The sequence below is a fragment of the Gadus chalcogrammus genome, chromosome 9 (genome assembly GCF_026213295.1).
Source record: "Gadus chalcogrammus isolate NIFS_2021 chromosome 9, NIFS_Gcha_1.0, whole genome shotgun sequence".
Taxonomy (NCBI): domain Eukaryota; kingdom Metazoa; phylum Chordata; class Actinopteri; order Gadiformes; family Gadidae; genus Gadus; species Gadus chalcogrammus.
The window spans coordinates 23,370,944-23,393,410 of NC_079420.1; the positions used below are offsets into that span (position 1 = coordinate 23,370,944).

The following is a 22,467-nucleotide window of genomic DNA, read 5'->3' on the forward strand; positions in this document are numbered from 1 at the left end:
ACACCCATCGTGTTGCAGTGATCAAATAAGAGCATTGTGACTACTGAGCTTGTCCCTGTTGGCCGTTTATGTGACATCAGTGAGGAAGGGGGTTTTGAAGGTTGAAGGTTGTCCTCATCGACGTGGTCTGTGCAGAGCGGGGACATCTTTTTGATTCCATTGTCGAGGCTCCGTCCCTACAGTGAGCCTGGGCTATATAAATATAAACTTGTACAGAACCTAGAGAATTTGCATTTCACTTGAGGATGAAAATTACATTTTGATACGTGTTTTTTTTTTGTAATCTAATTCTGGAGTAAGATGTTCATGTGTGATAAACCTCTCTTATAAGTTATTCATGTTACTATGTGTGCTAGTTCAAATAAGATTTGATTATAATACCTTTCCTCCACCCATCGTCAATGGAAAAAAGAAAGAAAAAAAACATTCAGTGTAATGGATTTATTGTTGCATTTTTAATTTTGTCTTATTCTGTGGCAAGGGTGTGGGGAGGTGAAAAAAATGCCTGTAAATTTGACTTTCCATTTTTATTTTCTAGTCTTGATTCTAGTTTTGAATAAACGTGCACTGAAATGTCCAAATTGAGTTGAAATGTTGTAGGTGATGTAGGCCGAAAGAACACAAGAGTAAAAAGTTAAAACTACTGTCTGATTTTAATGTTCACTGTGTTTTATACAGTATCAGAAATTTTTGTTCACTTTGAACATTTTTACTAAAAAGAAAAAAAGAAAAAAATCTAATTGTATTGTGCAAAGAGATGTAATTTTTTGGAGTACTTGAAATGCATTAATTAAAAGACTCGATCAAAATAAACTAGCCCCCTGTTTAATGTCTCTCCTGACTGATCTCATTTGGTTCTTGGATAATTCTGCCTCATTTTCAACAGTTCCCGTTAATGTTATATATTTCTTGTCCATAAATTCCCTTACTTGGATGTTTCACATTGGTGTGTTCATGAGCCAACAACAAAGGAGGCAATGGCCTCAACTCATTACTTTGACTCCCTATGAAATGGGCCTTGGGCTTTTTAATTATTTCCTTCTGAGATGTGTTACCACGTCGACTTGATGAACATGAAGCATCCTTTCGTATCCTCGTATATGTCCTTGTTTCCTTCCTCCTGAATTTGTGATGCAGTGATGATTTATGGCCGGCAGAGAGCGACACAAGCAGCATGGTGACCTGAACCCTGAGTTTATTACACCCGCCAACAAAACACATTTGTTGTTAAGACTGAAATAATTATTATTTCTTCTCATCCATTAATTTGCATTCAAAATTGCATCTTTATTTGTACATTAAATTATTGTCGTTGGTAGAAGAGGAAATGAATTGACAAAAGGCTGTCAGTTGATGCTGTAACATTGGTAGTAGATTGTAGGCCTACCGTCACGGTGGAAACACGTTAACGCAGTGGAATGTGACAGCACATTGATTTTCAATGTGGATCCTTCTGTCCAATCACGGGTTGGGCAATTTGTGACGTGTGCAATGTAACAAGCCACAGTGGCACAGTATGTTGTACAGTATGTTGGAGTCAGCAGTGACCGGGGGACCACGTGTTGGCCACCATGTAACCCCTTCTCACAGCACTCTCCTTTTGCTCTGTGTCCAAAACAATGCACCAGTGGAGAGAAACCCAATGAAGCTCCTCTGAGTGGTCCAGTGGATGATGTCAGATGAACACAGACCGGCCTTGTCTCTGATTGTAATGATGTCACCGTCCTCGAGTGTCTCCAAGATAAAGCATACAACCCCTTGTCTAATTCATGACCAAAGAGGCTATGCACGTTAAAAGAATGAAAGATTGTAGTTTGTAGGATTATGCTCTAACTATTCTGCAAATAAATGAATCAGTTAACTATATCTATAGCATTTTGAGTCTGCTCTGTATATGAAAAGTGTTAAAATATAAATAAAGTTGCATTGCCTTGCAGGGTACTTTTATATGTTTTATTTTCCTTTAGGCCTTCATACATACATAAGATGAACATCAACATTAGAAGATGCAGTCTGTCACTGATGGCAATGTTATACCAAACTGTTTTTATTAGTAAGGTTAAGGTCAATGGGGCCCATGATTTGACATATGACATACTTAAAAGAATAAATTAATTTCAAACCCTTTTTTTATTAAGGCAAGACTCTTTAAGATAGACCTCGTCAGGGAATTATTTTTAAATGATTAACCACAACAGAGAAAAGGGCATGCAAGTAAATAGAGCACTACAGTCCTAAATATCACCTATTAACAAGATGAGCATAACATAGGAACCACATTCATGTGTCAGAAAATGACTGCTCTCAAATCTAGTGCATTCTAGTGCAGGCTATTCCACATATCACTCTTATTTACAAGACAGTATTTACAACACAAATCTTCTTAAATAATAGATATTCAGGACTTTTCTGAGATTGAAAAACAAAAGGAGTATGAATTGAGCCAACATTTTTGTTGCAGACTTTTGTCTTGAAAATGTATTTTATGCACAATGTCTTGTTGAAAGTTTGCGCAATCGTCAGTAACTGAAAATAAACTCAAACCAATTTAGAACTGGAGAGCATGTTAAGAAAGCAGAGTGTGACCATAGTTATGTTAGCAAGATAGGCCCAGTTATGTTATAATGTTATTTTATAATGTTATCATTTTATGTTCAAATACTGTTATGGTTATAGCCACAATTTTCAGTTGGGATCAGCTTAGGTTTGATGTTATGAGGTTATGTTATTATATCATGTTATTATGGTATGTTTTGATGTTATGGGGTCATGTTATAGACTCACTGTCTAGATCATCTCAGTTATGTCATGTTATTATCTTATATTTTAATGGTATATTATGGTGTTATTTTAAAGCAATGCTGTTCAGCTCATGGTCATCAATTAGGGTATGATGTTATAATGGTATGTTATTATGTTATGTGATAATGGTAGGTTATGAAGTTATGTTAAAGCAACACCATTTAGCTCATGGTGATCATCTCAGTTATGTTATTGTATAATGATATTGTATTATGTTATGTTATAATGCTATGTTATTATGTTATTATGTATAGCCACAATGTTTAACCCATGGCAATAAACCTCGGTATGATGTCATGGTGTGATGTTGTATGTTATAATGTTATGTTATAATGGTCTCTTATGGTGTTATGTTATAGCCATACTGTCCAACTCATGGTGATCATCACAGTTATGTCTTGAAATTATGTTTATTTGTTCGGATATAATATTATGGTATGGTACGAAGTAATGTTATTGTGTGATATTATGTTAGCCACATCGTGTAGCTCATGGCATTCATCTTGGTTATTCTATAATATGATGTTGTGTCATTATAATGCTATGTTAATATGTTATGTTATAATTGTATGTTATGATGCTTTGTTGTGGTGTTATGTTATGTTGTTATGTTGTGGTGTTATGTTATCATGGTATGTTATAATTGTATGCTGTGGTGTTATAATGTTATGTTAATATGTTATGTTATAAGTTAATGTAATGTTATGTTATACCCACACCATTAAGGTCATGGGGATCATCTAGATTGTAATGTTACAATGGTATGTTATTATGTTATGTCACGATGGTATGTTATCATGCTATGTTATAATGGCATGTTATGATGTTATGTTATTGCAAAACCGTTTAGCTCATGGTGATCATCTTAGTAACATTATAATGTTATCATGCTACTTTGTCATTGTATGTTAATACGTTAGGATGTAAATTGATGTTCCTATGTAAATGCTACAACAATTTGCTCATGGTCATGTTCTTTTTCATGTAACATATATTACATGACCATTATGTTATTATGTGATGTTATTGCCAAACTCATGGTGATCATCTTGGTTATGGTTAATGGTATGTTATAATGTAATGTCATCATGTTATGTCATCATGGTATGATGTTATATGATAGCAACACTTCTTAGCTCATGGCGATCATCTCATATTTGTCCTTGAGACTGTCGTCTTCCTCATCTTCCTCCTCCTCGTCCTCCTCTTCCGGGGTCTTCTCCGGCTCCTCGGGGCTCGAGGGGGGGGGCTGCTGGGGGTGGTGGAGCTCGATGAGCAGGTAGTAGAGGGCCGCACCAACCAGGCCCCCCACCAGGGGCCCGGCCACTGGGATCCACCACCAGTAGTCGCCGGTGCTGGGGACAGGGAAAGGGAGGTTAGGGTGTTTGACTCCTGGATGCCAGAGACTTCCTCTGTAGCAGTCAGTGAGCAGGCGGCCTCACCCCCTACCTGCTCCTAGAATTCATCTGTAATTTAATTCCCTGTACGTTGATTTCTTGGGTGGAAGAAATGTAGGCTAAAAACCCTAATGTCTCCCTGCTGGAACTCACACCAGATATAAGCGACTGAATGCAGAAAGCATCATGTAGTAATAAACCCAAAGTGATGGAGAGGGTGGCAGGTTGGTGAAGACCCCTGGCCTGCAGGCCGCTTACTCTGGGTCTCTCCCAGGCATGGAGTGCTGCTGTGTAACCTTATGCAACACCCAGGATCTGCTAGCTGCTGCAGAGTCAAGGGTCCGTTGTGGGAGGGTTCCGGAAAGATCAATCGTGCTAATAGGATCCGTTGTGAAGTAGTGAGAGTGACGGTAGAACAAGGTTTCACTGTCAGCGTTGAGCTTTTAGAAAGAAGGTAGTTTTATAGAACAGGAAAATCTTGGGTTATCGCATTTGAAACCATCCTCGTCTTAAATAAACACGTCCAAATAAGGACAGGTTAAATCATTTACACTGATAACGGGGCTCAATTGTAAATGATTATGATATAGTACCTATACTGCTAATGTGCGGGCTGGGATGTTGCAGACCGAGTACTTTGGTCTGTGATAAAACAGTGTTGTGTGGAGGATCCCTCTGACCCAGCTCTGGTGAGGACAGGAGGCCTACCTGAAGACCTCCATGCCCCAGCCGGCCACGGCTGTGAAGAGGCGCGGGCCCAGGTCGCGGGCCGGGTTCACGGGGTAGCCACAGTTGAGCCCCATGGACACGGAGATGGCCATGACGATGAGGCCTATGGCCAGCGGCTCCACGCCCTTAGGGGCTCCGATGTTCCCCCCGTCGACGATGGCCAGGATGCACACCACGAGCATCCCGGTCCCGATGACCTGGAGGGGTCAGGGTTAGGGTTAGGGTTATGGTACGGATTGGTGACCACGTTCAACTTCCAGAAATGTGACTTCATTTACATCCCAGAGACAGGCAGAGCAATAGTGGTAACAACTGATAAATGGACCAACAGATTGGGGCTTATTTTAGTAGCTTTCTAGAAGGAATTGATTCGTTGTAATTAACAACACAGAGTTTCCACTATACATATTATTTCTGGATGATTACTCTACCTAAACTGAAAACAGTGCTTTCTGCCATGCATATAGATTTGACCCAGCAATGATCCCGAGGAAATTGGGTCATTTGACAGCAAAGCACAGTAAGAGGTGCTCTCAAACAAAGTAGATCAATCAATTTGCATTAGACATAGTTTTCTAAACACTCACAGTTAGGCTAAACAGAGTTAGACTAAACAGAGTTAGACTAAACAGAGTAAGACTAAGCAGAGTCAGACTAAATGAGTTATACTGAACAGAGTTAGACTGAACTGAGCTAGACTAAACAGAGTAGGCTGAACAGAGTTAGACTGAACAGAGTAAGACTGAACAGAGTTAGACTGACCAGGGCTGGGCTAAACAGAGCTAGACTAAACAGAGCTAGACTGAACAGAGTTAGACTAAACAGAGCTAGACTGAACAGAACTAGACTGAACAGAGTTAGACTGAACAGAGTTAGACTAAACAGAGTTAGACTGTCACTGAACAGAGTTAGACTAAACAGAGTTAGACTGAACAGAGTTAGACTAAACAGAGTTAGACTGAACAGAGTTAGACTGAACAGAGTTAGACTAAACAGAGTTAGACTAAACAGAGTTAGACTGTCACTGAATAGAGTTAGACTGAACAGAGTTAGACTGAACAGAGTTAGACTGTCACTGAACAGAGTTAGACTGAACAGAGTTAGACTGTCACTGAACAGAGTTAGACGGAACAGAGTTAGACTGAACAGAGTTAGACTGGAGCAGAACAGGTGGTCTACGGCCGTCTGGGCTCACCTGATCGAGGAAGCCGCCCAGGATTGACAGGTGTCGTCCAGGGTAGGAGGCGAAGATGTGACCTGTGGCGTTGATGCCGGTCACTGACAGGATCCCACTGGTGAAGTCCATGAAGGCGTCTGGAAACATCACGACAGCACAGAGGAACAGGCCAGCAGGTCAGCACAAGGGGAGTAGATCCTTGTGTGCATATTGGAGGGGCTGGTAGTTAAACAGACTGGTGACTTCTAGGGAGGTCAGAATGGACAGATGAACTCTACGAATCTTACATCCTCTACTGTTTGTTCAGCATTTATAAGTCGCATTTGAGATGGTTGTTTTTTTTACCATCGTAAACGGTCGGATGAGTCTGTGAAAACAACAATTTAATATGCGTGTGTGTGCGTGCATCATGTCAGGACACAAACATCACCGTAGTATAAGCCGAACACGGCTGCCGCCCCGGCAAAGGCACCCAGGAATTGTGCGAGGACGTAAATGGGGAACTTCCAGATCTTGAGTTTGCCAAGGACCACCATGGCCAGTGAGACGGCCGGGTTCACATGACCCCCTGGGGACACAACGAAGCAGAGGGGGGGGGGGGGGAGACCTCCACCATCAGCCTGTCGTCACATAGTTGGATGTCTTTTTTACGAGGAGCAGAGGAGGACCAGAAGGGGAGCAGAACCCTGGAGGGGCGGGTCGGTCAGAGATGCGCCCCCCCCCCCCCCCCCCCCCCTTAACTTGACACAGCAGCAACGGAGACAAGTGGGTCTGCATTATACAATCATTGTCAAATTGCCGCAGAACGCCATTGGATACCCATGTGTTCGGGGGGGGCTATGTGCGTTTGTAAATCTGACTGCATTGCTTTGACGTGGCTGATGAAATGAGAACCTTGTTTGCTCTTTCTGAGGAGAGTGTTTCCAGCAGCAGGGATATGGTAGTAGCCCAGCGATCGATAGTGTTTGCGGTACATGGAGCGCCTGAGGGTGTTTGACCTCCATGGGGCTGATGCTATGTCCGTGCAGCACAACAGATTGTAATCGATGGCCTTCTGTCATTCAGTGACTCTGAGCTGGAGCTCAGCGCTCTCCTAACACGAGATCCCTGGACGGCAGATAGCTCAGCCAGAAACCCAATTCACGTTGATACAATAATAACTCATGGACACTCTCTCTATATAGATATACTTTTCATTTGTTTATGGGTGTGCATATTTACCTGAGACTCCTCCCGCCACGTAGCAGGCCATGGTGAGGCCCAGGGAGAAGCCGATGTGCACGGTGAGCGGCTCGCCCAGGGTGTTCCTGCTGAGGGCCGTCTGGGCCGCGGCGCCGCAGCCAAACAGCTGCAACACACACACAGGACAAGGGCCTGCATCAGGCTCTCTGCACCACCAGGACAAGGGCCTGCATCAGGCTCTCTACACCACCAGGGTCAGGGCCTGCATCAGGCTCTCTACACCACCAGGGTCAGGGCCTGCATCACGCTCTCTACACCACCAGGGTCAACCCTGCCTCACGCTATCTACACCACCAGGGTCAGGGCCTGCATCACGCTCTCTACACCACCAGGGTCAGCCCTGCTTCACGCTATCTACACCAGCAGGGTCAGCCCTGCTTCACGCTCTCTACACCACCAGGGTCAGGGCCTGTTTCACGCTATCTACACCAGCGGATCCAAACTCTTTATAGCGCATACCACCTCAGAAAATATTTGGCTCCCATCAAGTACCACCATTATGACAATGTTATAAAATATAACAAAATACAGTAGCGTAGGCCTGCCCTGTTCAGCTATGCACAGGAAGCACACTTATTAATTTAACTCATTTTAAACCCCATTTTAATGATCGCATGTTTAATGTATTTCCATCGTACTAGAATTTCGTTTTTTATGTTTTTAAATAAATTATATAACTTTCTGTTTAGGAAAGCACACTTAACTTATATTTACTACTTATTAACATGGTAATATGTTTTTCTGTTTTCTTTGAAGCAGTTGGGATACGAAACTGTGATTCCTGCTCATTAGATAAGTTCTTTCCCATGGTAAATAAAGTAATTTCTTGTCTGCCAGCAACAAGAGGGTGAGCATGAAGAAGGAGCATCCGGTACTCACCACCAAGACGAAGGTCCCCAGGAACTCCGCCAGGAATTCCTTAAGTATCCCATGTTTGAGAACACAGTGTCTCCTCATATTGTCTCCTGCTGTGATTCCCTGCACCACTGGGTCAGCCGCTGTTAGGACGACCAGTTATTCCACGATGTGAACCCCCTCCCCCCGCCCAAACCCCTCCAACCATTCAGCAGGGAAGATTGATCCATGAACCCATCTCAGTCCCAACTGATCCCAACTAATCCGGGTCGAGCATTTATAACGACCAACAAGTAGGAAAATTCATCCCTATCGACTGCTTATTCAGTGTATATTAATTAATTAATTAAAAGGCACCTTTCCATTATTATTGCAAGCAAAAAATGTTCAGTTGGATGATCATGATGGCTCTTGTAATAGGATATTTTAGTTGAATACTTTTATTTGCAACATGTACCATTTTACCTCAGACATTAATATAATAATTTAGTGTATACATATAAAACGTTCAAAGTACATGAGAGAAAAGGCATAGCTACAAACAGCTTTGCAGCTCGTGTCACTGTTGGTCCAGACCAGTGAGTCTGTACGGCACTGGAAGGCCGTGGTTAAAGACGCGGCCACTAGGGGCCAGTGTTGGGGAGATACTGCCTCCAAAGTTAAAGTCACTCACGAGTTAAGGGAACATTATTACGCATAACGGTTAAGATCATGTCAGTCAAGTGCCTCTTAGTAGTCCTGATTTCTGTCCAGATCTCAGTCAGACACCAAGTCATCCAGGTCGTCTCCGTCATCGTCAACCACCGACAGCTGAGATGATATCTTCTTCTGCCTGCACCCAGATGACAACAAGAACATCGGATTATAATACAACACCCTTATCATGGTGCTAATGTGCTAATGCTAACTGTAAACCCATGTAAAGTGGGCCGGAAAGCACATGCATGCACACCATGTGTCCCTGTGTGTGTGCGTGTGTGTGCGTGTGTGTTGGGTCACCTCAGCACGCGCGCGCGCGCGTGTGTGTGTGTGTACTGGCGTGTGTGTGTGTTTATGTGCTGGTGTGTGTTTGTGTGTGTGTGTGTGTGTTTGTGTGCGTGCGTGCGGGGTCACCTCAGTGTGTGCGTGCATGTGTGCGGGTCACCTCGGCGTGTGTGTGTGTGTGTGTGTGTGTGTGCGTGCGTGTGTGCGTGCATGTGGATCACCTCAGCGTGCGTGTGTGCATGCTTCCGTGCGGGGTCCCCTCAGAGTGTGCGTGTGTGTGTGCGTGCTAGGGGTCCCCTCAGCGTGTGCGTGCGTGTTTGTGGGTCACCTCAGCGTGTGTGTGTGCGTGCGGCGGGTCACCTCAGTGAGTGCGTGCTAGGGATCACCTGTGTGTGTGTGCGTGATGCGGGTCACCTCAGTGTGTGTGTGCGTGCGCGCGCGCGGCTCACCTCAGCGTCTGTGAGTGTGCGTGCGTGCATGCAGCTCACCTCAGCGTGCCCAGGTGCCCGTGGAGCTGCTCGTTGGCCTCCAGCTGCTCATCCAGGTCTCTCTGCAGCTTCTTCTTGGCGTTCTCCAGCCGCTCGATCTCCTCCTCCGCCTCGTCCATCTGCCTCTTGGACGTCTTCAGCCTCTGGGTGAGCTGCGGGAGACACGCAGCGTCACCAAAGCCTCAGCACACACACCCCTGGGGGCCGACCCCAGGACTCTGCTACTGTGGCGGCAGTAGCTCAGGAGGTAGAGCGGGTGTTCTGGTAACCGGAGGGTTGATCGTTTGATTCCAGTGTGTCGAGGTGTCCCTGAACAAGAAGCCTCACCCTGACTGCTCCTAAGAGATGTCTGTCGCCCTGCCTGGTTGACTCCGCTGTCGGTGTTTGAATGCGTGAATGAATGGTTGTAAGTCGCTTTGGATAAAAGCGTCAGCGAAATGCATCCAGCAGGCTCAGTGATGACGGTTGGTGGTTAAACGCTACTCTAACATGGCTCACCTGGTCCCGCTGGTTCTGCAGAGAGACGTTCTCTTCGTCCACCTGCATCTTCATCTCCCTCATCTTGCGCTCCAGTTTGCGGTTTGCTTGTTGCAGGGTGTTGTTGTCTCTGGGGACACACCAACGCACACACGCACACACACACAGACACACACATGAAAGGCATTGCATTGCATACTGCACCTTGTATGACTCAAGATAATGTTAGAAGTTGGATTATGTCAAGCATGTCCCATAAAGTGTGTTTGTGTGTGTGTGTGTGTGTGTGTGTGTGTGTGTGTGTGTGTGTGTGTGTGTGTGTGTGTGTGTGTGTGTGTGTGTGTGTGTGTGTGTGTGTGTATGTGTGTGTGTGTGTGTGTGTGTGTGTGTGTGTGTGTGTGTGTGTGTGTGTGTGTGTTTTTTGTGTGTGTGTGTGTGTGTGTGTGCGTGCGGCGTGTGGTTGCGTGCGCGTGAGTGTGGGTGGGTGTGTGCGTGCGCCCACCTCTTCTCCCCCTGCAGCCGGTCCTCCAGGTCCTGGATGCGGCTGGTGAGCCTCGAGACCACTGAGTCCTGCTGGTTGACCCCCCGCACCCCCTCCAGGTGGCCCACTCTGCTCTTCAGGTCCTTGTTCTAGATGGGGACACACACATCTCTCTCATGACGTCCAGCAGTGTGGATCACCATAACTACGCAGTAATTCAGGGATGGCTGATATCGGGGACCAAAAGGTGCTTCGTAAGCCATGCTGAGGTGTGATGTCATTCCGTCATGAAGTTGTCGTTTGCGCATATAAACACAGCCGCATTCAAACGAACATGTTAAGTTTGACTGAAATAGCACAATAAAATCAGTTCAATATGAGCGATGAGTATCTGTAGTTGGATTTTAAACTTCTGACCTGTTATTGGGACACAGTATTTCCCACTGGATTCAACCACCCAACCCTACAGTCGTAAATTGCTCCTGGGTTGGCCGTACCTGTCTCTCCAGGCCCATCTTGTCACACTCCAGGTCCTGCCTTGCAGCTCGCTCCTGCTGGACTTCTGTTCTTATCTGGTCCATCTGTTAAGACAACACGTAGGTGAACCGCCATTTAATACAATGTTTCATCAGCGCCCGGTAAGCTCCTTAATCACAAACCACATCAGGCTAAACCTAAGGGTTTCCACACGGAAGGAACACATATTGGTTAGGGATATTGTGTTTGGTTGGGTGTCCCACATCAGACAGGGGATTGGAGGGCTTCATTCTCTAATAGCGCAGAGAGGCCCGGTGAAGGCTCGCTTCTAACAGCAGAGCCGTCTCTCTGTTTGTTCAGCGGACATCCTGACATCCTGCCTGCACCACCTCTCCAGCTCTTTGAACTCACGCTCCCAGTATAACATGCTGGGGTTAACATTTATGAGTACAGCTTTGAAAGTGATAACTCTAGAACCAAACTATATGTACAAACAAAACAACAAAACAATATATGTAAAACATATTTTACTATCTGGCATTGATGAGCCAGCTCAGAGGCCTTTGGGCCTGCATTTTATTCTGCGTGTGTGTGATTTCCTAATATAATATATAATATAATATAATATAATATATAATATAACCATGTGTGTGATGTTCTAATATTACATGTAACATAATATAATATATAAATATAATATATAGTGTACCTGTTCTAATATAATATAATATATAATATATAATAATATAATATACAGTGCAATATAATGTCTCTGGACCTGTTCTAATATAATATAATATACAATATAATAATATAATATACAGTGTAATATAATGTCTCTGGACCTGTTCTAATATAATCTAATAAATAATATAATAATATAAAGTGTAATATAATGTCTCTGGACCTGTTCTAATATAATATAATATAATATAATAATATACAGTGTAATATAATGTCTCTGGACCTGTTCCTTGCTCTTTTCCACTCGGTCCATGAGGCGGTCTGCGCTGCTCCTCTCCTCAGTCAGATCCTCTTCCAATTGGCCGATCCGTCTCTGAAGAGGGGGGGGGGATGCATTTGATGAATACAAATATATATGAATATCATATTTAAAAATATTGTATTGTATTACATAAAATATATTGTTTCAAGTAATATTAGCTATACTACAGTATATAATATAGTATAGGTTGGTTGGTTTTCCAAGGTAATCCTAGCTGTGTTGAGACAGGTCTGGTGACTTCCTAACAGTAAACATGGGGCTGAACCCAGAGTAAACAGTGATGACAGCTCTGTGTTGTGTCATCAGCCCGTCACACAGGTGGTGAGATGCCTATTCAGCAGCGAGGGCTGTTTTAGAAAGCCACACATGACTGCAGGGACAAATAAACACTTCCAGGAAGCTTTGCGTCACCCCGTCTCACATCATCACCATCTACGACACAACTTCACTGTTCAGAATTACTTGCGGGATCTTACTGATTAGCAGACTTCCTCTTATGAGCCGTGCAGATAAATGTGGTGCCGTTGGCATCAAATACCCGGAACACGCATTTCTATCCTTCGATTGGCGTGATATAAACATCATCGACACAAGGATTTAACAATCAGACTTTTAGGATTGCAGACAAATCCGTTCAGAATCACGCAGGGGGGGGGGAAGGAGACGTGTTTCAATACACGAACCATTGTACGTTTGTTGCAACCTTATTAAATATAGATCACAGTGATTGATCCAAAAGGTTCAAGATTCTCATTTAGATTAGCACAAAAACATGCTTTTTCCAACACACACAATTACTTACACACGATTGCTTACTCCCCACCACAATTATAAAATAATAGATATTATCCCCGGCCTGAGGAAATAAAGGGCGAAAGATCTTGTGTTTGGGGAGAGAATCGAACCCCGTCCGTCTGTGTGTGTGTGTGTGTGTGTGTGTGTGTGTGTGTGTGTGTGTGTGTGTGTGTGTGTGTGTGTGTGTGTGTGTGTGTGTGTGTGTGTGTGTGTGTGTGTGTGTGTGTGTGTGTGTGTGTGTGTGTGTGTGTGTGTGTGTGTGTGTGTGTGTGTGTGTGTGTATGTGTGTGTTTCTGTGTGTGAGTTCCATGGCCTCTACCTCCATGAGTTTGACCTGTTGCTGGTGGTTGTCCAGTGTGGCCAGGTCTCTCTTCTCCAGCTCCTCCACCTTCTGCTCCAGCTGCCTGCTCCTCCCCTGGGCCTCCTGGTGCTCCCGGCGACTCTGCTGCATGTCCTTCTCCAGAGACAGCAGCTGGACCACAACAACACACACCACACAGTTCAATCCCATTCAGTTCAGAGGGCTGTAGAACGCAAAACACGTTTCAATCCTGTTCAGTGGACAGGTATGAAAGCCAGTACACAAAAAAATACTTTAAATACTTGACTTTGGCACAAATATCGCATTATTATCTTATCTTCATATGTAGTCTGCATATTTTCCTACTCCCCACGACATGTGGAATGCTATTTCATCCACTATTTTGGCAGTTTTCCATACTATTCTTCTGCTCGCTCAAACCTAATCTATCCAACCGAGCTTTGGTGTACATTCTACAGGAAGTGTGCTAGCCCACTTCCTGCCGGCGCTGTGGGGATTCAGAGGGTTCGCAGGGCGCACCTCTTCCTGTAGCTTCTTGGCAGTGAGTCTGCACTTGTCCAGCTCCGCTCCCTTCTCCTCCAGCTGTCTCCTGAGCTCGGCGAGCTCCCTCTGGCTCCTCTCCCGCGCCTCGTTGACCTGCTGCTGGAGCTTCTCCGTGGAGACCTCGCACTCGCCCATGATGCTGCTCATCTGTCCCCGTCACGGCCCGGGAACAAGAGAACACTTGGTTGTAGTGAGATATAGGACTGGGCCTTCCGGTGTACATGTTACTGGGAGAGCTTTGGAACATGTACACAGGGGTCTTAAATACTCTACAAACAGTCTTAAGTCTTATAAGCAGAATATTAGACCTTAAAATGTCTTTAATTACTTAAATGCAATTTCGATAGGTCTTTGGAAATGGATTGAATTATGAAGTCAACATAACTTTCAAAAAGCAGAGGTGCTCTGCACTTTACTCACAGTAACTAAACAACGTCATACTAAAGCAATGAGGAACAGGTGTTCTTAAAGGTCTGTTCTTTCTGATGTTTGATGAAAGCCAAACATCAGAAAGTAGCCCAGGTCACCATTAAAGCTGCCATTTAAGTCACACTAGCACAGGGGTTGGAAAACCTTTTTGGTTGGGTTAGTTTGTAAAGGGCCAAAAAAATGGCCCTTTACAAAGATATCCACACCCCATCCAAATGGTGTGTGGATAGTTGTATGGGACCGCATATTTGTTGTATTAGGCTATTTAGCTACTTTAGCAATTAAATAGCCTGTATAGGCATATACAACAATTGGATTTATGCAATGAATACATGCAATTGCAATAAAACATAGGCTACAAAACAAGCATTCAAGCGCTTTGAGTGTGAGAAAAGCGCTATATAAATTGAATCTATTATTATTATTATTTGAGTGGATGTTACATCTAACTAGAAATGAGGCAGGAATGAAGGAAAAGTCAACTATCAGGTTTTGAAGGTTGAATTTGAGTAGGCCTAGCTCTTCGGATTCAGTTCATGTTTCTGCAAATAAATGAATATCATTGCATCATGGAAAATATCAGCCTAACACTGCTTTAAAATAAAAACACTGGTAAACATTTCAAACAATTAAATTGTGACTGTCCAGTTCAGTGCTAAGTAGTCTTGTGGCATTGATTCCCAGCAATACTTGGGACCTGCATGAGCAAAAAACAATATTAACTCAGTTACAACTTGCTATAATGAATGAGATTATCTGCCTTTCTCATCCAGTTTCATCAGATTTTTGTTCCTGAATGTCATTGTAGAGCTTCTGAATATCAGGGCTATATGATGTTGTTTTCAGCTTATATATGTTTTGCCTTCTTTTGATCAATAGCCAGGTGATTTTAGCAAGCTACCCGCACAGGAAATAGGCGTTATGAACACCTTTTCAACGAACACCTGTGCCATATACGATGAATGAACTGTGTACTCAAAGTTTTGCCAAAGGAGTCACTCACACTGTGGTGTGTTTGAAGGTGAAGTTCCTGTCACTTTCATGTGATTCTTTATCCAAACTCTTAAGTGTATTCTTAGATACATCAAAGAAGCATGGTTATACATTATAGACATTTAAATGTTGTGCTTCTCTCCTTATCAACTCATAATAGTGCATTCTCTTTGAATACTCATTGGCAGGTTGAGCTTCATTATTTCAATGAGGGTAAAGCTCTCTCCCACTGAGACAGACTACTGGTAGCTCCCACTGAGACAGACTACTGGTAGCTCCCACTGAGACAGACTACTGGTAGCTCCCACTGAGCGGCCACTCTCTCACCTTCTTCTGCATCTGCTCCACCGTGCGGTCCTGGGTCTTCCTCTCCTCCTCCAGCTCCTGCCGGGTCCTCCAGAGCTCCAGCACCTGGCTCTTCTCCTCCCTGAGCTTGTCCTTCAGCTCTCGATGCTCATGGTTTAGTTTGGTCAGCTCAATCTGCCGACAAAGGACAGAGATAAGCTAACAGCTCGGTACTTTAGATGAAGCAATTGAGGTTGAGATGAGGTTGCTTTTAAAATATAAAAGCAATCTCAATCGCAAATTACACATGCCGAAAGAACTAAAGCATTCATTTAATAATGATCCATGAATCCAACATTCACATTTCTGAAGGATTAAGCAGCACACATTTGTACTTTGATTTCAATGACATAAAAATAAGATTTTCATCAATGTTCAAAAATGATAAACTAATCACTAAATGGAAAAACAGTTACTAACTAACTAATTCCTTAATGTGCAGAACCAAGGTATGAGGCGGTTGTTGAGAACTGCCTGTACCTGGACATCTTCCAGACGAGTGATGAGGGACTGGTTGGACTGAGACATCTGATCCTCCTTCTGCCTCACTTCCATCAGAGTGCGTTCAACCTGCTGCTTCTCTTTCTGAATGCAACAATAAAACAACCACAGCACACCTCAGCTTACCTGACCAGACCCACGCTATGGGAACGAAGAAGTGAGATCTTAATGCCTTAATGGTTAAGGTGCTCCTCAGGTCCATCTACCTCCAGCTGGTTGGCCCGTTGCTCCAGCTGTTTCTCGAGGCACTTGGCCTCCCTGATGGCGTGGTGAAGCTCCTCAACCTTGCCCTCCAGCTGCCTCACCTGCTCCTTCAGGTGCCCCCTCTCTTGGCTCATGGCTCTGAACTTGTCTTGGCACCCTTCCCGTTCTCTCTCCGCCTCGGCCTTGTCTTGACCAAGCAGAGTATTGCTCTGACAACAGAGACACAAACAACGCAATAACAACTGCGGTTATAAAAAAGGTATTTTTCCATGGAATGAATTTGTTCATGTGGGTTGGAACAAGGAGCCAAATAACCCCTTCAGTCACCTCTTTGGCCTTATCCACCGCTCTGAGGAGCTTCTGAACCTTCTGCAGGTGTTCTTCCTTCAGATCGGTCACACCTCTCTCGTGGCTCTCCACCTCCTCCTTCAGCGCCTCCTTCAGGCCCGCCAGCTCCACCTCCCTGAGCTGGAGCATCTCTTCCTGCTCCTCCTGAACCGTGAGGAGCTCCTGGTAGCCGTCCCGCAGCTGGGCCATATCCTGAGAGAGGGAAATTAGTCATCTAGCAGACTACACATCCATTCATCAACAGACTACACATCCAGTCATCTAGCAGACGACACATCCAGTCATCTAGCAGACGACACATCTAGCAGACGACACATCCAGTCAGCTAGCAGACGACACATCCAGTCATCTAGCAGACTACACATCCAGTCATCTAGCAGACTACACATCCAGTCATCTAGCAGACTACAATGTTATCCGAACATTTACAAGGGAGGCTGACAACATTCAAAGAATGCAATCTAAATTGGAGTAGGGACAAGAAATACCACATGCTGCATGACCTAGTTTCTAAAATCAACTGAACTAGACACAATGAAGACCACACAAGGTAAGAACAACTATTATGTTTTTTGGTCAATCCATCCCTAACTTAAATTCATCTTGATTTCAAGATTCAAGATTCAAAAAGCTTTATTGTCTAGTATGTTGCCATACTAGAAAATTGTCTTTTGACTGAAGGCTTGGAGGTGTGTGTGTGTGTGTGTGTGTGTGTGTGTGTGTGTGTGTGTGTGTGTGTGTGTGTGTGTGTGTGTGTGTGTGTGTGTGTGTGTGTGTGTGTGTGTGTGTGTGTGTGTGTGTGTGTGTGTGTGTGTGTGTGTGTGTGTGTGTGTGTGGGAGTTATTTGAGGAATAAGTGTTCTGTGTGTGTATAGCTATGGGGATGAATGATTAAAAGTTTCATATCTATTAGTCAAATGGTCCTCACTTTAAGAAGCACTTCCTTGTCTGCGTTGATGTCCTCGGTGTTCTTGGCCTGGTCCAGCTCGTCGTGCATCTCAGAGAGTTGGTGCTGAAGGTCCTTCATCTCCGTCTTGGAGCGTTCTCGCTCTGCTTTCAGATGGGCCAGCCTGACAAAACACACACTTGTCTGTTAAGATCAAGGTTTGATGCTGGTCATTGAATACTGAAAGACTGAATTCTGCACACTTCAGTATGTTTTGGTGACCAACACGACCACAACATGTTTTTATTCTATCGGTTTTAAAATGACAAAGCTCTTACTCCTGTATGGTGGACTGAAGGTCAGCCTCCACTTCAGCCAGCCGGTCCTGGAGCTTTGACAGCTCAAACTCACCCTTGTTCAACATTTCGGCCATGCTCTTTTTATCATTCCTGGCCTTTTCACAGGCCTTGGCTAACAGCTTTTCATTCTACAGAACATACAAAAAATAAATAGATGACCAACTTCACAAAGACCAAAAGATCCAGTAAGTTAAGAAGTTAAACTTTCATGTTTTTACATGTTTTCAAATGTAACGGTCAGACTCTGTTGTACCTTAATCTCCACCTTGAGCTGTTTCTTCAAGTCATCCACCTCATATTCCAGTGCAGTCTGTTTTTCCTGCAGATCCTTAGAGCCAGAAGTATGATCCTAGAGGACAGAGAATCAACACATGAAGCATGAATCACAGAGAGAGACCCCTCTCTATGAGGGAGAGGATCGCCTCAGAGCTTACCCTCTCCTCCTTCTCCACTATTTCCGCTGTCTTCCACTTCAGCTTGTTCATCCTCTCCAGCACCAGGTGGACCTTCTTCTCTGTGGTGGACTCGTTATCAGTCGTCCTGAATCACCAATGTAAACACAGTTCCAGGGTTAACCCCTGGTCATAATATCTGTCATAATCACATTAGTCTGCGCATTAGTCGTATTGCCATAACTGTAAAAAGGATCTTAGAGAAAGTAGATCAACAAATTTTGCACCGTATTGCAAAGAGCAACGAGTTGTGTTGTTTTGAAACAGTTAATGCATTTGTCCCTTTTTTCAAAGGTTTTTCCCATGAATATTATTATTGCTGCCATTTTTATCAAGTCAGTAGAGGGAAAAATCATTTGATTATTACATTCTTGCTCAATGAAGCGACTAGACTAAAGCCCATCTATAACCAAGAGTGTGGAAATGTGTTCATAGTCAGGATTCCAATCCAATGCGTTGAGCACACACAGCTGTAACCACCGGCCCTTATCTGAGAGTGTGAGGACCCAACACCATTGGGAGGGCCAAGGGAGGCTCGCCCTCATATTTATAACAAATGTCCCTCACCTCCAAGTCAAGTCGACTTTATTCACTACAACTTCAGCCTCAAAGGGCATCACAGGCACACACTCAAATTAGGTTTGACAGCCCCTCCCCCACCCCAGAACGAATGCCTTGAACAGGAAGGAGAGAACCTCCTCCATATGCAGTGGGAACAGGAAGGGACTTTAAGAAGGGATTGCAGAGAAAGGATCCTCTTTCTGGAATGCTAGGAGGGCAAGAGGTGACGGGTGGGTCAACAAAACATTATATTTAAGTGAGTTGTGAGAATGTTATTTCCTACCTAATGTAATTATGAATGTAATTAAGAATGTAATTACGAAGAGGGAATCAGAAGACGACGAGAAGGCAAAAGGACAAGAGGGGCCCCTGAAAGGGATCTGAACCAGAGCTAGTATCAGCCAGGCCCAGTAGGTCTATACAGGAAGCACCAGGCCACACCAGGCTTAGTTAGAGAGCTAGCAGAGATCTAGCTAAAGTTTTAGCTTGATTCTCCTGGGTCTACTATGTCATGCACAGCATACTCCAATGTTTGAAACACTCACCCATCCTTGAGATAGAAGTACAGTATCTGTTTGGCTGTGTCTTCATTTGAGTCCGCGGACACCTCCTTCTGCCCTTTCAGAAGATCAGGAGTGACCTGTTTAAGAACCAAACAGCACGTTTATACAGCCTTTGGACAAGGAATCCTCCTGATACATGTAGTGAAACTCTTTACCTGTGCATCTCTGTCCTGGGTTTCTTCCACGTGGTTTGAGGGTGCCTGGGACCGGGGTGGAGAAGCTCGTCCCAGTCCGTTAAGCACTGGTTTGGCGGTCTGGGGAGGTGTTGGGGAGGACTCCCTCCCTGGGGGCTCCTGGTAGAGCTGGGTGCTGGAGGAGCTCTGCTGCCTGCGACCGGTCAGCGGTGTGCCCGGGCCTCCGCCGAGGGACCTGGAGCCTGGTTCCTCAGGGGGACGACCGCCGTCCACGGTCAAGGTCCCAGACCGGGCGCCCTTCAGAGAGGAGGCTCTGCTGGAGGAGAAGGAGGAGGAGGTGGAGGAGTCTGAGTTCTTCCTGCTGTCCACGCTGCGAGACCTCCTCTGGTCCTCCAGGTTGATCCTGCTCCGCGGGCCGAAGCGACCCCTCTTCTGCTGGGTGCTGTTGAAGCGGTCGATCAGCTTGCCCACCGAGGAGATGGTGTCTGTTTCCACGGAGTTTGGGGACCTGGCAGGGACCCCTTTACCTGGAGAGGCGGGTTCTCCAGAGTGATGCTCGTCGTGGTCCTGATCCGGACCCCCGGCAGGTAGCGGGATCCGGGCTCTATTAGTGGGACTGACGGCCTGGGGGCCCTGAGTGGGAAAGGGACCCGGGGGAGAGGGAGACGCCCGGGGGTCTGCGACGGGCTGTGGGGCGATGAGGAGGTTGAGGTTGTTTCTCTCAGGGTCGTAAGGTCGCAGTAGCTCTGGGTGTCGCTGATAATGAAGTGCGTTGGAGGCTGCAGTTCGTCCTGAGTCCCTGGACTCTGAGTGTGTGACCTGGCCTCGGCTAGCAGGTACTTCTTCTAAGAACCGGTCCAGAGACCCTGCCCTCCTCTGGCCCTGCTGCTCTAATTGAGGAGCCGGTGAATCCCTGAGGCTCTCCTGGTCATTGCTGTTCATAACCACGTAGGGACAGCCTTTGATCCCCTGGATTTGGACCCTCACTCCGAACAAGTTGTCCGGGCTGCTCCTGGGACGGCTGTGCGGCTGGACGTAGCCTCTCTGGACCCTGATGTCCGGGGAAATGTTCATCCTACGATGCTCCATCGGAACTCCAGCAACCTGAGACACAAGGAGGACTTTGAGTAGTGGTAGGACTGCTGAGAATCATGTATACGCTTACAATTTGAATTCTAACCAACCGCAAGCGTGGACTGCGAAACAAGCAAAGTGGGTCGGGTGGTTAGGCCATATATCATGCGAAATAGCCAGGGTAACTGTTTACACAACACTGTGCTGCGCCTGAGCTGAGGACAATGAATGACAGTTAACTGACACAGCACCCTGGCAGAGCTACACGCATCAGCTGCGCTGAAAGAATAACTTGATACGTATTATCAACACATTGCCACGGCAGAGAAATTAAAACAGTCCATTCTGTGTGCTCATGACAGGGCAGGCTATTGTAAAGCATCCCAAGCTGCATGACGACAACAATGCGCAGCGGTGGACTCCCCGCTGAGTGGCGTCATGCACTGTGACAATATGGGGACGCTTTTTATTGATAAGTGTGTCACTGTTAGTGTTAACTAACAAATAACCTTGTTTCTGACCAAACAAAACACGTTTATTCTGAAGAGCACGGTCCTTAGCCATCCTTAAGTTAATGATCAAGTCAAGAGAACGGGAACCTTGTCAAAGCACCAATCCCATAAAGTGATAATATCAACGTTTTATGACGATAAAACCCTTTCTATATTGTAGGGAAAAAGCTATATTTGCTATATTTTCATTGGAATAATGCGAACAATAAAGAAGTAAAACAGTAAAGGCAGATCTTCTCAGGACTTTGTCATCGGTTCTGCTGAAGCTTCATATACACTCAGGGTCGCCTCACCCTTAGAATATTTCCCCTGGTAATAACTTAGTGTGAGAAAACCTCCCAGTAAAGCGATCACAAGTTAGACAAAACAAAATAGTCCTATTCGTAAAAGTCTGAAACTTACCAAGAGTTACAGTGCAGAGTTACAGAGCGGAGTGCAGCGCAGTCACGACGCGCTGAGGGCGGTAATGACAGGGGCGCGTCTACCCGTACTGAAGGGGCTGGAAGGAACTCGTGGGGCTGGGTCTGGTGGGACTGGGATTGGTGGGGCTAAGACTGGTTGGGCTGGGAGTGGTGGTGCTGATCCTGACTTTTTTTTATTACTCAGTCTCTGCTTAGGAGGGGCTGAGACTGGTGGGGCTGAGAGAGACCTGAGGGGCTGAGAGAGACTGGTGGGGCTGAGGGAGACTGGAGGGGCTCAGAGAGACTGGAGGGGCTTGGACTGGTTGGGCTTAGACTGGTTGGACTGGGACTGATGGGGCCGGGTGGTGCTGAGCCTGGTGGGTCTGAGCCTGACTACTGTTCAGTCTTTGGTCTGGTGGGACTGAGCCTGACTATGTCTCTGGTCTCCGCCCGTAGGTCTACTCGTCCTCCAGTGCCTTATCACAACCCAACTCCTACAATATTAGGGCTACTTTTCTCCCGACTCAATGACCAGTGCAAAACTGACATATTGAAAAGGACGTTTATTGCTACATAATTTTGACACATGCCTAGGGCTACTTAAAAGTGTACACATATTGGCTGTTTTTATTTTGCTCAGCAGATAACATGAGATGAGTAGAAACAAATGCAGTTCAATGAAGTAGGAAAATGATATGCTTAAAGGGTAGGCTATAAACGTAAAACATTAAACTACTGTTAACATTGAACATAGCTATATTCTGGTGCATAATCTTTTCACAAGGATTGTATAAAAGATAACTTACATAACTTAGAAAATGGAAACAATGTAATAGAAAAACGAACATGCAATAGCAACCGGGCATAGACTAAATTGTAAGAACAATAATTACACTTAAAACGATATGGGGGAAAACTGCGAAGTGCTCCG

At 45.1% G+C, this 22,467-nt stretch overlaps 3 protein-coding genes across 4 annotated transcripts in view; all 3 read right to left on the minus strand.

Moving 5' to 3' along the window:
• Nucleotides 1-8,365, minus strand: LOC130388742 (aquaporin-9-like). Its single transcript, XM_056598228.1, has 6 exons — nucleotides 8,227-8,365; nucleotides 7,327-7,453; nucleotides 6,536-6,673; nucleotides 6,124-6,242; nucleotides 4,908-5,125; nucleotides 1-4,157 (listed from the first exon to the last, which is right to left on the minus strand). The coding sequence occupies exons 1-6, from the start codon at nucleotides 8,302-8,304 to the stop codon at nucleotides 3,935-3,937; spliced, it is 903 nt and encodes a 300-aa protein (XP_056454203.1). The 5' UTR covers nucleotides 8,305-8,365; the 3' UTR covers nucleotides 1-3,934.
• A 137-nt stretch (nucleotides 8,366-8,502) lies between these two features.
• On the minus strand, nucleotides 8,503-21,623 carry LOC130388740 (cingulin-like protein 1). 2 transcript variants are annotated; one of them, XM_056598227.1, is made up of 19 exons: nucleotides 21,538-21,623; nucleotides 19,571-20,653; nucleotides 19,398-19,465; nucleotides 18,274-18,379; nucleotides 18,093-18,188; nucleotides 17,819-17,967; nucleotides 17,523-17,664; nucleotides 16,575-16,787; nucleotides 16,250-16,456; nucleotides 16,023-16,127; nucleotides 15,525-15,677; nucleotides 13,752-13,922; nucleotides 13,230-13,382; nucleotides 12,077-12,166; nucleotides 11,130-11,213; nucleotides 10,654-10,781; nucleotides 10,173-10,281; nucleotides 9,675-9,826; nucleotides 8,503-9,034 (listed from the first exon to the last, which is right to left on the minus strand). In XM_056598227.1, exons 2-19 carry the CDS (start codon nucleotides 20,636-20,638, stop codon nucleotides 8,959-8,961), a joined length of 3,270 nt encoding a protein of 1,089 aa, XP_056454202.1. In that variant the 5' UTR covers nucleotides 20,639-20,653; nucleotides 21,538-21,623; the 3' UTR covers nucleotides 8,503-8,958. The 2 variants fall into 2 exon arrangements, with proteins under 2 accessions (XP_056454202.1, XP_056454201.1); XM_056598226.1 differs by having other exon boundaries at nucleotides 19,398-19,492.
• A 463-nt stretch (nucleotides 21,624-22,086) lies between these two features.
• The window catches only part of LOC130389548 (transcription factor 12-like), a 12,320-nt gene continuing 11,939 nt past the window's right edge, over nucleotides 22,087-22,467 (minus strand). Inside the window, exon 12 of the mRNA XM_056599376.1 lies at nucleotides 22,087-22,467. This exon is cut by the window's right edge and continues 1,916 nt beyond it. The gene's annotated coding sequence lies outside the window, so the exon portion shown is untranslated.